The following is a 13254-nucleotide window of genomic DNA, read 5'->3' on the forward strand; positions in this document are numbered from 1 at the left end:
TTAAGTGATGTCCTGTCCAAATCCTAACTGTCTTACCCCAAAAATGAAGCCACCATGGCATGCTAAAGGAAAGGCCATCCCATTCGGTACAGTGCTTTGGCCATGTTTTTTGGCTCTCCTGAACATGTGACATTTTGTAGATACGAGGCCTTGTCACCCCTGCGACGATATGTAACACCCGTTATCATCTTAATCACTAGTTTAATCAGTATTGTAACACCACCTACAGTGGGGAAAGATTATAAAATGTGGGGATGAAATAAACCTGAAAGACATCCAGCTGGATGAGGTCCACCGTTCCGGAGTGCCACAAGTCATCTGAATTCCCCGACTGACTCCAAGCCAGAGACCTTGACGTGGTACCATTGGGCTGAATGTGTACATTCAGGCTGCCCATTGCACTGCCAAACATGTGGTACCAGAACTGCAAACAGTAAGTGCCCGGCTCCACCGCTGGACTGGTTAAGGTGGCGCTGTCACCGGCCGCTCCATAGCTGGCTTCCAGGTACATGAAGTACCCAGCAGCTGAGAGGGGGAAATAGACAACTTTACAGTAACCTATTGTGTATGGGGGCTTTCAGTCAGCTCTCTATGGAGATTTATCAGCCTCAAGAGCAAGAGAGTTACTGTTACGGCACCACGACCACTATAAGACGACACAATGTATCATTGTAAGTTGACAATAATAACAGTATGATGACACAGACTTTTTTTTTTTTTTTGGGGGGGGGGTTCTTCTGTATTCTTATTTCCATATGTACAGGCATTCTGTGATATGGGTGTATACATAAATAGGACACACTGACTTGTGTGTGCTTTGAGTGCAGAGTAGCACAGAAAACCCTACAGCATTATAGACACTGTCCACACTCTCTGACATAGAAAGATTAAAGGGTTCAGTTGAAGAGTTCGGTGTAAGGAGAAACCCTTTTTTATTTTACTAGCATAAATTTCATATCTCGCATGCATAGTCATACAATTCAATACTGAATTGTTAATACAAAAAAACAAAGAATTTACTTTCCATCATGAATGTTATTTCGAACTCAACATTAATATTTATCCATTCTCATACTTCAACCCACAATCTATCAACATATTGACACTCACTCAAAAAATGTATTAAAGTTTCAATGTACGTAATACAAAACAAATCTTCTTTTCTTCCAATGTGTGGGGAGAAATGGCAAAATTAGAGGCACAGTGTATCATACAGCCTGGACTGAAAATCTAACATCAGTCCTCTTTGTAGATTGATTGTGCCTATCTGGAGGAAATGCTGGTAAGTCTGAGACAAGTTCTGTTCAAATTAATGACTCTTGTGTTGCACTGTTTTGATTGCAACTGACTGAAAACTGCCCTTCATCAACATAATAACCATTTAAAGATCCTGTTCACCTTTGGGAGCAGTGATTTTAAAAAAAAAATCAAGATATCACATTTGATGCATGTTTGCAGGTCTGTTGTATCACAAAACATCATAACATATAAAATTTTTGCAATAAAGCCTGAAATACACCAGGAGATATCAGTATTTTTCTCAATAAACTATAACTGTAGACGGTTTGGTCTGGAAACATATCTATTATAACTATTGTTCGCATTTTGTGTATTTAATAATACTCGCCCAATAGCCTAAGATGGATCTCATGCATACATTGTATAATCTTTTATCATGGCTACTACTCAAACATTGAAAAATCAGTGTGTACTCAAATGCCAATGAAGATAAATCAGCTGCAGGGACCGTTCTGGTGCCCCACTACCTACTGTAACCATACTCCTCATCATTTCAACTGAATGTTTAAATGTATGTTTCTTTTGAACCTACCTGAATTAAGTGTGTGGTCAAACGATGGTCCAGTGTATAGAGACGGCGTCGATCCTTGTATCCTACGCCACAGCACACCACCATTCGTGTAGTCACACTCCCCGTCCTCAAAGTCACATTTCAGTGGATGGGGTGCTGTGAGTGGGGGGTTGGGGAGGGGAGAAGAAATATATTTCACAGAAACTTGATAGGCACAATGAAGACTACCACCTTCCAAATGCAGCCAGCTGTAGCTTTTCACACCAGTACACCACACAACCACTTATTTTCACAAATACACACCCACACACAGAACCCCCAAACTACCATCCACCTTTAGCTATCATATTCACTCTCCACTCAGGTTCTTTCATTTCTGGCCCAAACTGACATCAAATAACTCAATTTGGCACTTTCCCACTCTTTTCCTCTTCTGTGATTCGTCTGTGCTTTACTGGAATCCACTGAACTCATCCAAGCTTATACAATTATTAGCACAACATGAAGATTATTCGATGAGCAGCCCATGCTACTATGTATCTCTCCACCATGCAAACTTTCAAAGAGTAGGCCTATGTTCTCTGCACCGAGCATAGTGTCAAAGATCACATCATTATCAAATCCACATAAACCTTTAGTCTGTATGTTTGTTTGTACACATTGTATGTTTGTTTATTTATTTGTATGTATATTTATCTGTTTGTTTGTTTGTCTGTTTGTTTTTGTGAGGATTCATCACGGCATTTCTTCATTATTTGAATGACATAAATAATGTAATGAAAGTCAATACCCAGAAAGTGACTATGATAACACTGGTAGCAGGCTACTAGCCTGGAGACCTCAATAGATCAGCTCATGTGCTGCCTTTGCGTCTTGACGGGAGTGTGCTGAGGACTGTCTAAATCTGAATCCTACCATAATATGAAGTTTACATCTTGGGGAGAGAAAGAAAATGAGTCATGGCTCATAGCATCGTTAGGGTACACATCTCTCCTATCGAAAGTGAAGCATCTAACCCTGCTCAGTCGATCATCAAGCATCAGTGATCATTACAAATCTATTGTCCCCTTGTCTGGTACACATCTGCACCTCAAACTCAGCATTTATCAAAAAGTGACTAATACAAAGATAGTAATTTCAATTCTTAACATCAAGCATCCACAGGCACTTCAGAGATGTGCATAAAAAGTGGTAGGCAATTTAGTAACAAAAAGGTCACATGCTGTATATGCTATATGTTCAGCAAGTCTAATTTTTTGTGAATCAGGATTTCTGGAAAATTTTGTGAGTGGTAAAATGTGCAATCATGAAGTACGGCAACAGATGGAGAAATGTTCCCATGCATGATGCATTCTTATCAGCATTAGAGTTAATATTTTCATGTGTTGTTAAATTTTCAAACAGTACCCCACTCCTGAAATTTGCAAAAATTAAAACCCAGCAAAATATATGACATATACAGAACGTCATGGAAATGTGGAAGAGGGCACTCACTGCCACACACGCCCGTGGTGTAGAGCGCTGTGTCGTCCACAGCAACGTCGATGTTTCCACCTTCCCCAATGGTCACCTGTAAGACAACCTGGAACTCAGTGTTACTGGTGATGTCAAACTGACCGTACTGCCAGAGGTCACCCTGACCATCCATTATGGTCAACATGACTATGGAGTCGTACTCTGTTGGGGGGTCAAACTGTAAGTATGAGCCGGTCAGGTTCACACTTCCTAGAAACATACAAAGAAAAGAAAGAAAAAATAAAGAAAAATTGAAATTCTTTGGTGCCTACATCATCACTGCTTTTAATACATGACCACTTCTGTGTCAGATTTGTCTCTAATTAAATTTACAGAATAAACAGGTGTAGGCAAAACAGCACAATCTTCTCTACTTCAGCAGCAAACAGAAAGCACACAATGTAAACTGTATTTACACAAATGATAACCTTTACTGTATACGGACAAAATACAACTTCCACTTTTTATAAAAGATGACTTTATACTGCATATCTTTGAAATACTTTTCTTTTTCTAAAAATTCATGAATGAATTTCATGAATTTAAGCAGTTTTTCATGTATTCTTTATCCAATGAATAACATGCAGTAACTATTACAAGTTACCAATTTATTGGTGACAGCATGATAACAGAGAATTGACTCACCATAGCCTTCCATGTGATAATTGACTCACAATAGCCCTTCATGTGATAATTGACTCACAATAGCCCTTCATGTGATAATTGACTCACCATAGCCCTTCATGTGGTACCAAAAGGTGAAACACGAATCGGCTGGATCAAAGACTTCACTGAATAGAGTGGCGCGATCACCAGGATTTGTGCCCGTCGCATCAACATTCATATAATAGCCTGTAGAAGAGATATGCACACTGGAATACATTATCAAGCATTCTAACACACCTCCCTGGTGATTTTACAATACTGTAAATGAGAAATATCATATGGTTTGGAAACCTGCTCCTTCAAGTTGTATTCTACTGTAAAGTCACACAAAAATAAAACAAACACATTTGGGAGATTACAGATACAATGTGCATCAAAATGTAAACAACAAAATATGTATAGAAACTAAAAATTAAACGCAAATGAAGTCACTGAAAAACATGTAGGCCCTGGACGACAAGTGAGGTTACAACGTCCAATATCTATGTTATGACGAAACATCATACCACCTATGAATTATTCCACACTCTACCATACACAGATGATAATGAGTGACATTCACATACCATTTTATTCACACTTTTCAATGTTGTTACATACACCCACAGAAACTGAAGATAAATTGCATAATATGGAACAAAACCTAGCAATGCCATTAAGCTTTTATATCATTTATCTTGATAGTCTTATCTTAATGATTTTAAACAAAAGCATCTGAGAATCACGTGCATATTGATCCACAGTGTGTTTTGAAAATGGTTACAAAAAAAAACATCATTGTGGACTTATCTGGACACCATGTCCGATATATTTACAATACAAAATACACACACACACATACACATACACACACACACACTCAAGAGTTTCTCATGCTGACCTTCGCGTGACCCAGTTGTGTGGTCAGTTGTTGGACCTGTGATGGAATTCACTATCCGTCCAGATTTTCGTAACCATGCCAACTCATCATCATCTCCATCATCCTCCAAACTCTGCCAGGAGCAAGCATTCTTATCAAAGCTGCAGTGACCTGCAGGGGAAGAAAAAGGCATCAACACAATTGGCATGACTAACAAGATAACAAAACATTTGAAAGATATTTGTGCCAATCTTTGTGGGTTTTCTTTTCACACAGGGCATATCAGTAATTTGCGGTAAGTAATACATTTCTTTTCATCATGTTTTAAAGTGCTTCACAAGTTCTTCAAGTCTTCATCTTTATTTCTCATCAGCAATGCACTCATCTTTACTGGACTCTCTCTTTAGCCCTTTCTGTGCCAGGCACTGACCTTAACTTGTTGAAGCTTTTTCACCAACATTCAGTAATCCATCTAAACTAGACCTGGTTGTAAAGTTCAGCAAAGCAAACTCAAGTAAAATGATGTGCCTCAATGTAACAGGAAGGCCATGGTGACACAATAGGGATAAGGGGGAGTACCGTACTAGGGAATCTCTGGTTATCAATAATTACATTTCTACTCCATTTGGTAAACAAAGCACAGGAAGGGTGAAAGTCTATCTTTTCTATTCATTGACTTTCTACTCCTAATATTCTGCTCCTTACCACGTGGATCGCATGCCCCTGACTCAATGGCCATGTCGTCAATGGTGATCCCTCCAAGTGATCCAGATCCGACGACTCCTTCAATGACAGCCTGGAGACGACACACAGGTACAAGTCAATGGATTGACTTCAAGATCTTAATCATGGTATTTATGTGTTTGCAAGAACTAGGCCCTATTTATCTACAATGGCTGACAACAAAATATCGCCCAGCAAGAAATCTTCGCTCTCAGTCCAAACTTCCGTTGTACACCCCCACAATATCAACACAGTTTTAGGGCACAAGATCTTTTCAACTGGCAGCAGCAGAGTTATGGAACAAATTACCCACGTATCTCAAGCAAACCAACACAGTAGATGATTTTAAGCGTTTGTTGAAAACACGTCTTTTTAATATGTCCGTGGACTAGGCTTAACACTATAAAATGTTTGTCACAGCTCTGTCACTTTTCATCTTGTTTTGCCTCCCCTCTCTCTTTCTCTCTCTCATGTCTATTTTCCTAATTTCTATTAGTTCCTTCCTGCAATGTGCATAGAGACATTAATTCATTTTTGTGACATGCGCTATACAAATACGGTTTATTATTATTTCACAAATGATTCACTTTCACCTTTCTCTAAAATATACATGTATTATGATTATCAACCCTTTGAGTGCTTTGAGTGCCAACTGGCACAGGAAAACTCATAGCTTTGTACACACTGTTTAAAGTCCCTGGCACACAACGGGTTAAATGAAAAGTAGAAGCCAGGGGCCCGTTTCATAAAACTTGTTGTCAGTGACAACTGCCACATATCTATGACAAATTTACTCTCAGCCAATCAGATGCAAGGATTTCAGCAGCTTGTCACAACTATGACAACTTGTCACTGATAACAAGTTTTATGAAATGGGGCCCAGGGCTACATTAGTTTACCATTCGTCTCCAATGTTTACTCTAGCATCTAGTCAATCAAACTATCTCTCTTTAAATCACTGTATTAGATTTTATCTCATTCCATGTGAAATTCCAAAATTTCTGCCAACAAAAAGGGAAAACAACCAAATAGCCTACATCTTCTTCTCAATCAGCTTTTCATAAAGTCATACCATGCCTGTCAATGCCTGACATAGCAACATTACAGCAAGAGGAAAAGTGAGGGTATAACAGACTCGCAAACAATAGTGAGACCACTTTTTGACTACCACCAAATGATTATCATGACAGGTAAGTATGAACCCACATCATAAATGACAAGGTACAGACATGGTGCAAGAAAAGAATAGGAGGGTTAAACATTCATTCCATTGGATATGGTATAATGACTGCACAAGAATAGACTTTTGGATTACCTGGAATGATTCTTCTGACATCATCGTCACACCAGCATACCACCAGTTGTCCGCACGGTTACCACTAATGGACCAGAGAGTGTCGCTCATGTTACCATAGCGAGGCCACACGTAGGCGTTGATTGAACCCACATCCTTATCATCAATGTGATACCAGAAGGAGAGGCAGGCCAGGCTGGAGAAATCCGGTGTGTAGAAAGGACTGTACATCATGGCTCTATCACCCTCTGCTAGGGTGGCGTCTCTCAAGTCAAGGTAGGCATAGCTCCCTGCCAGATATTTGGATGCAAATCACCTGTTTTAGCGCAACTCAGTAAAGTCATTTTGGGTTTTGTTTTTTTCTTTAATGACGGCTATACACATACCAATCATTGCGGAGTTCTCAAATGAGAAATAAGTCTCAAGCAAAAGATATTCTAAATCTTAAAGAAGCATTCAAAGAAGGGGAAAACTGAACATGAGTTAAGCCTTATTTGCTGTTTTCAGTCTGGAGTACTGTGACAACACCACTTGGTTCGTAGTTTCATGGTAAAAGATGAGGGTATGCATCCTGTTTCCCAATCCACATGTACTACAGGATGACCCTTCATAATTACAAAGAGCCCAACCCTCTCTAATCATGATTTAAGGACTGACATGCACTAATCAACTTGCAGTTACTTTGAAAACCAGTACAACTTTTGAACTTGACTACGAACTCTATCTCCTCACAGTACCTATCTAAGGCTCATACATGACATGGTCTCTCATTGTTTTTAAGTGACAAAGAATTGAACTACCTTTGATTTGATTCGTTCATTTATCCAAATACGGGGGGGGGGGGGGATTTCATGAAGTACATGCATTTTGTTGCATATAATTTGGCAGATTTGCTCTCAGCCAATCAGATGCAAAGGTTTCAGTAGCTTATAGCAGTTTGTTCGAAAAATTACCTGACAAAACGCTTCCCAAAAGTTGTCAGTTTATGAAAATTTCATTATAATCCTCCTCTTAGATCGTGCTGAGAAGATCTGGTCACTGACTGTTACGATAGTGATTATCAGAGACTTGACAACTTGCTAGGGCAGACAGATTTCATAAAATGGTGTCCAGGACACTGGACATGTCTAGAGCATATTACGACAAATGTTTCCTTACCCCCAACCATGTCAGTGGAGTGGTCTTTCAGTGGCTCATCGTTGCCATAGCGACTGTCTGCCCCGGACCCAATTTTCCAGTCAAATTCATCGTCCACGTCTTCTTGCTCCCAACCACAGAATCCATACGAGAAGTCACACACAACTGTAAAGGGATGAAGATAATGCAAAAAAAAAAAAAATCAGAATTCAGAATTTAACTTCAGAAAATCTGAATACTATAAGTGATACATGTCTTGATATGCGCATGTTTAGTTTGAATTAATCTACACTGACAAGTTGGTGCTAAAATTTGAGGACTTGTGCTCTTTACAGACACAGAGAGTAACCAATCTTTCAGATATCTGTGACCATCGCAAAAGAAGCCACTTTAGCCGACACACCAATCAGTGAACAAAGGCTGTAAGGGTTTAACAACATACAAATTCAAGACATGTACTGACAGAAGATGGCACTCAAATGGTTTGTAGTACAAAGTGATGACCAAATCTAATTTGATTTAGAGCCACTGTCTACCACTGGAAGCAGTGATGAAAAACAGATCATGTTCAAGTTGTCACATTTGATACATATGCATAATTCAGTTGTATCACAACTCATCCTACCATATAAACATTTTGAAATAAATACAAGGCAATATCACTAACTTTTCTCAATAAACCATAACTGTAGACGGATTATTATAGGAACGATTATAATAAACCTGTTTACATTTTAGATATTTGACAATACTTAACATTGATTACACTGATTAACATTTTTACATTGGTTATTTCTATCCCTAACTCACATTTTAGAACTATTTTGAAGCACAAAAGCTATTTTTCTTCTTTTATTTTCATCTGCAAATGGTAAATAGTGGCTTTAATCTGCCTTTGTGAATTAGGGCCACAATGCCACATCTAGAAAGATGTGATGATGTCTAAGAGATAGGGAGAATAGAAAAAAAATAATGATAACCTGTATATCCTGAGCAGTTGCCGGGGACAACAAAGATATCATCTATGGCGATGTCACTAGTTGCCTCTGAGCCTACTGATGCATTCAGTAAGACCTGGTAGAATACAGCATCATTACCCAAGGCATCGATTTCAACCTGAAGAATACAAAGTATTTCATATCAATATAAAGTTGATTCCATGTATGGTTTATCCTGTTTACACATACATGTACATACACAGACTCACACACACACACAATATACATCTCTCTTTCTACATATGATATATCTTATATATATATCTTACATATCTTATACATTACTGTATGTCACTCTATGGAGACAAATTTGTGTCTCCTTAATGTTTTCAAGTAATATCTCATTATTCCATGTTTTACTGCGGACAATGCGTAATGCACATTTTCCATACACTGTCTCCCTATAGCTATAGTATATACATGTATGTTTGTCTGTGCATGCATCACAGAGATAGAGATTGTCCTTATGAAGAAATGTTCACAAGCAATCAACCAAACACAAATACATATTTTTTGTGAAAGTTTGGTGTTGTGAATCTTAAAAAAGGGTCTTCTGTCCTGAAGGTAAAACACGTCTGACATTTGATAATAAATAATGGTGAAAAAAAAAAGCCCATGTATTTAACCCGTTGAGGATGGGCTGATTTTGCTACGACACGCATTTCCCACAGACACCTGCCGAGTATACTCGGGACTCGTCCTCAACGGGTTAAAGAGTTTTCCTTCAAAAGGTATAATAGAATAAGAGTCATTGCAAAGCCTGCTGCACATTATAATGAGATTGAACTTACTAGCATGTGCCTCCAGGCTTCTCCTTGATCTCTGAAGATAGCTTTGACAGTGGAGCCCACAGTGTCAAATGGCTTGAGGGTCTGGACAAGGAGTCTATCCACCGTCTCTCCCGCCATGTAGTACCAGAAGCCAACACAGTATGGGAAACTGGCAAGCAGGTCTGGAGACTTCAGGATGGCTGTCTCAAATTGTGCATGAGAGCTTGCCTCCATGTAAGCATATATTCCTGTTTGGAAGAAATCAGCATGATGGATTAATTCTTGATAATAACAATAATAATTACAATAATAAAAACAATAATAGCAAACACTAATATAGCACGCATTGATAAAGAAAAAATATTAAAGCAAAATACAGCATTATGTACATATACAACAAATACATTCGTACAAAAAGTAGGAATGTTGAGTAAACAGATATGTTTTAGGTAATGATGTGCCACATTTGCACGCCAAACTCAGTAACATGTGTTGCAGATACATTTCTCTGTCACCAATAAAAGAATGGAGATCCTACCCAAGACTAAAAAGGCTAGGACTAAGACCTTCTAAGGGCGTGGTCAGAGTAGCGAGTATCATCAAAGGGATGTGGGATGGAAGGTTTACCCCTATAGACTCTTGATGGGTGTGGTCGGGGGACCAGCCTCCACTACAGTCCATGAAATGGAAGGCATTGCCCCCCCCCCCCCATCTCTTTAACACATTATACACTCACTCACTTATCCACTGGGTGTGGTCATTAACCCGTTGAGGACGAGTCCGAGTATACTCGGGCAGGTGTCTATGGAAAATGTGTATTGTAGCAAAAACAGTCCGTCCTCAACGGGATAAGTAGAGCTCTACTACAGTAGGGCATTTCCACAGGACAAAAAGATGTCGCTTTATTATCCATTTCCAATGTGTATTACCTCCCAATACTATACTATTTTTATAACACTTTAAAGAGAGATAACACTGCCCCAAACATTGCTTCAGAGAAAACAATTTTTAGAATTTTAGACAAAAAAAAAAGAAAAAAGAACTAGAAATGTCGCTATGGCGACTGATGCCTCCGCCATAATGCATGATTCTCCCAATAGGCGTACAGTACAATGTCTTCACAATGTGTGATCCATGACAGTTTGCCATAACTGGCAAAATATTGAAATGACAGGTTTATCAGAAATGTCTTGTGGGTTTGTTGTAATTTTCTAAGAGTGCAGGCACACATATTTGGGGAATTGGGAATTTTTACTTGCATTCTGACAGACCTTTTTATAAGTTTATGCATTGGGTAATTTCCAAGGTATGAAGAAAGAGTGTAAATGACAGTACAAAATAGATTTTTTTTTTTTTTTTTTGGGGGGGGGCATTGAAACCTGGCCTTTGACCTTTGACCTTTGACCTTCTGGCTCAAAATTTCCCGGAGAATCTCCATTAGGTAATGCATGTATCAAGTTTTGAAACTAATAATGCAAGCATTGCATGTGTACTAGTACAATATGAGGGAAACAGTAACATTTTGAGGAGTTGACCTTGACCTTTGACCCCCTGACTATTGATCCATGACCCCTAAATTCCCTAGATAATCCCTGCCAGTCAGTACATGCGTATGTACCAAGTTCCACGAAGATACATTGAACCATTTGCGAGAAAAGTGATATTGCAACATTTTCATCTAACCTTTGACCTTTTGCCCTTTGACCTTATGACATGAAACTCTCTCTGGAGAATCTTTACGCAGTAGTACATGTCCACACAAATTTTCAAGAAATTACCTTTGGGCATTGCATAGATATGGGGGAAATTGCAACATTTGTAGCATCTGACCATGACCTTTTGACCTTTGACCTCTTGCCAATGTCACTAAAATCTACTCAACTAATTGTCCCATCATACATTATCCTTGGACCAAGTTTGGTGAAAGCTGCTTCATCCAGTTTTGAGTTAAATTATCACATAAACAGATAAATTTTAGGATTTGACCTTGATCTTTGACCTTTGACCTTTGTCTGATTTCACTGAAAAACTAATCAAGTAATTGTCCCATCATACATCATCCTCCAACAAAGTTTGGTGAAATTTGCTCCATCCAGTCTTGAGTTATCGCGTAAACGGATACAATTTCATGATTTGACCTTGACCTTTGACCTTTGACCTTAGCCGATTTCACCCCAAATCTAATCAAATAATTGCCCCATCATACTTCATACTTGGACCAAGTTTGGTAAAATTCCAGTAAATATTACTCAAGTTATCGCGTAAACGAAAGCGGACGGACGTACGGACGGACGTACGGACGTACGTACAGACGTACGGACGGACGGACGGACAACCCGAAAACATAATGCCTCCGGCACCACTTCGTGGCGGAGGCATAAAAATATTTTTGAGGTAACATATGTGTTGCTGGACAGACATCTACGTACAGGTACTAACATATGAAGGTTAAATAATGTTTTCAACTAAATGGACTAATATAAAAAGATAATATCAACTCTAACATTTTATTTAGCATTGTGTTTTATACTACATGTATTTCTAGACTTAGTGCGTAACATACGCAACATGAACATACAAAAATGCAACAGTATTAAAGCAATTTTGGGGCAAAGTTATCTCTCATTAAAGTGTTCTTAAAGAGGGTATTGCATTGGGACTAATGTACTATGGAAACAGAAAATAAAGTGACAGCCCTGAAAGGTACCCTCTTACTGTGGAAATGCTCAGTACACATTACGTCAGAGAGAAACCCATAAACCTTACCCCAGGACTCCCAAAGGGTGCGGTCATAACCCTTACTCAAAGACTCCCAAACGGTGCGTTCATAACCCTTACTCCAGGACTCCCAAAGGGTGTGGTCATAACCCAGAAACCTTACCACAGGACTCTCAAAGGGTGTGGTCACAACCCAGAAACCTTACCCCAGGACTCCCAAAGGGTGTGGTCACAACCCAGAAACCTTACCCCGGGACTCCCAAAGGGTGTGGTCATAACCCAGAAACCTTACCACAGGACTCTCAAAGGGTGTGGTCACAACCCAGAAACCTTAGCCCAGGACTCCCAAAGGGTGTGGTCACAACCCAGAAACCTTACCCCAGGACTCCCAAAGGGTGTGGTCACAACCCAGAAACCTTACCCGAGGACTCCCAAAGGGTGTGGTCACGACCTAGAAACCTTACCCAGGGACTTTCAAAGGGTATGGTCATAACCCGAAATCTTACCACAAGACTCCCAAAGGGTGTGGTCATAACCCAGAAACCTTATCCCACGACTGCCAAACGGTGCAGTCATAACCCTTACCCCAGGACTCTCAAAGGGTGTGGTCATAACCCAGAAACCTTACCCCAGGACTCCCAAAGGGTGTGGTCACAACCCAGAAACCTTACCTCAGGACTCCCAAAGGGTGTGGTCACGACCCAGAGACCTCACCCCAGAACTCCCAAAGGGTATGGTCATAACCCAGAAACCTTATCACAAGA

General features: G+C 39.5%; 2 protein-coding genes across 2 annotated transcripts in view; both read right to left on the reverse strand.

Moving 5' to 3' along the window:
• Nucleotides 1–223: 223 nt before the first annotated feature.
• On the reverse strand, nucleotides 224–4169 carry LOC139737717 (thyroid hormone-induced protein B-like). Its single transcript, XM_071648392.1, has 4 exons — nucleotides 4058–4169; nucleotides 3305–3535; nucleotides 1832–1966; nucleotides 224–525 (listed from the first exon to the last, which is right to left on the reverse strand). The coding sequence occupies exons 1-4, from the start codon at nucleotides 4167–4169 to the stop codon at nucleotides 224–226; spliced, it is 780 nt and encodes a 259-aa protein (XP_071504493.1).
• A 1886-nt stretch (nucleotides 4170–6055) lies between these two features.
• LOC139737718 (MAM and LDL-receptor class A domain-containing protein 1-like) overlaps nucleotides 6056–13254 on the reverse strand; it is a 32470-nt gene continuing 25271 nt past the window's right edge. Inside the window, exons 20-24 of the mRNA XM_071648393.1 lie at nucleotides 9794–10020; nucleotides 8985–9120; nucleotides 8026–8169; nucleotides 6889–7157; nucleotides 6056–6076 (exon numbers count right to left, since the gene is read on the reverse strand). Coding sequence (XP_071504494.1) covers nucleotides 6056–6076; nucleotides 6889–7157; nucleotides 8026–8169; nucleotides 8985–9120; nucleotides 9794–10020 — 797 coding nt within the window. The remainder of the gene's footprint in view (nucleotides 6077–6888; nucleotides 7158–8025; nucleotides 8170–8984; nucleotides 9121–9793; nucleotides 10021–13254) is intronic.

This window comes from Diadema antillarum, unplaced genomic scaffold (assembly GCF_040938485.1).
Source record: "Diadema antillarum isolate AM-2024a unplaced genomic scaffold, OU_Dant_1.0 seq00000701_RagTag, whole genome shotgun sequence".
Classification (NCBI taxonomy): domain Eukaryota; kingdom Metazoa; phylum Echinodermata; class Echinoidea; order Diadematoida; family Diadematidae; genus Diadema; species Diadema antillarum.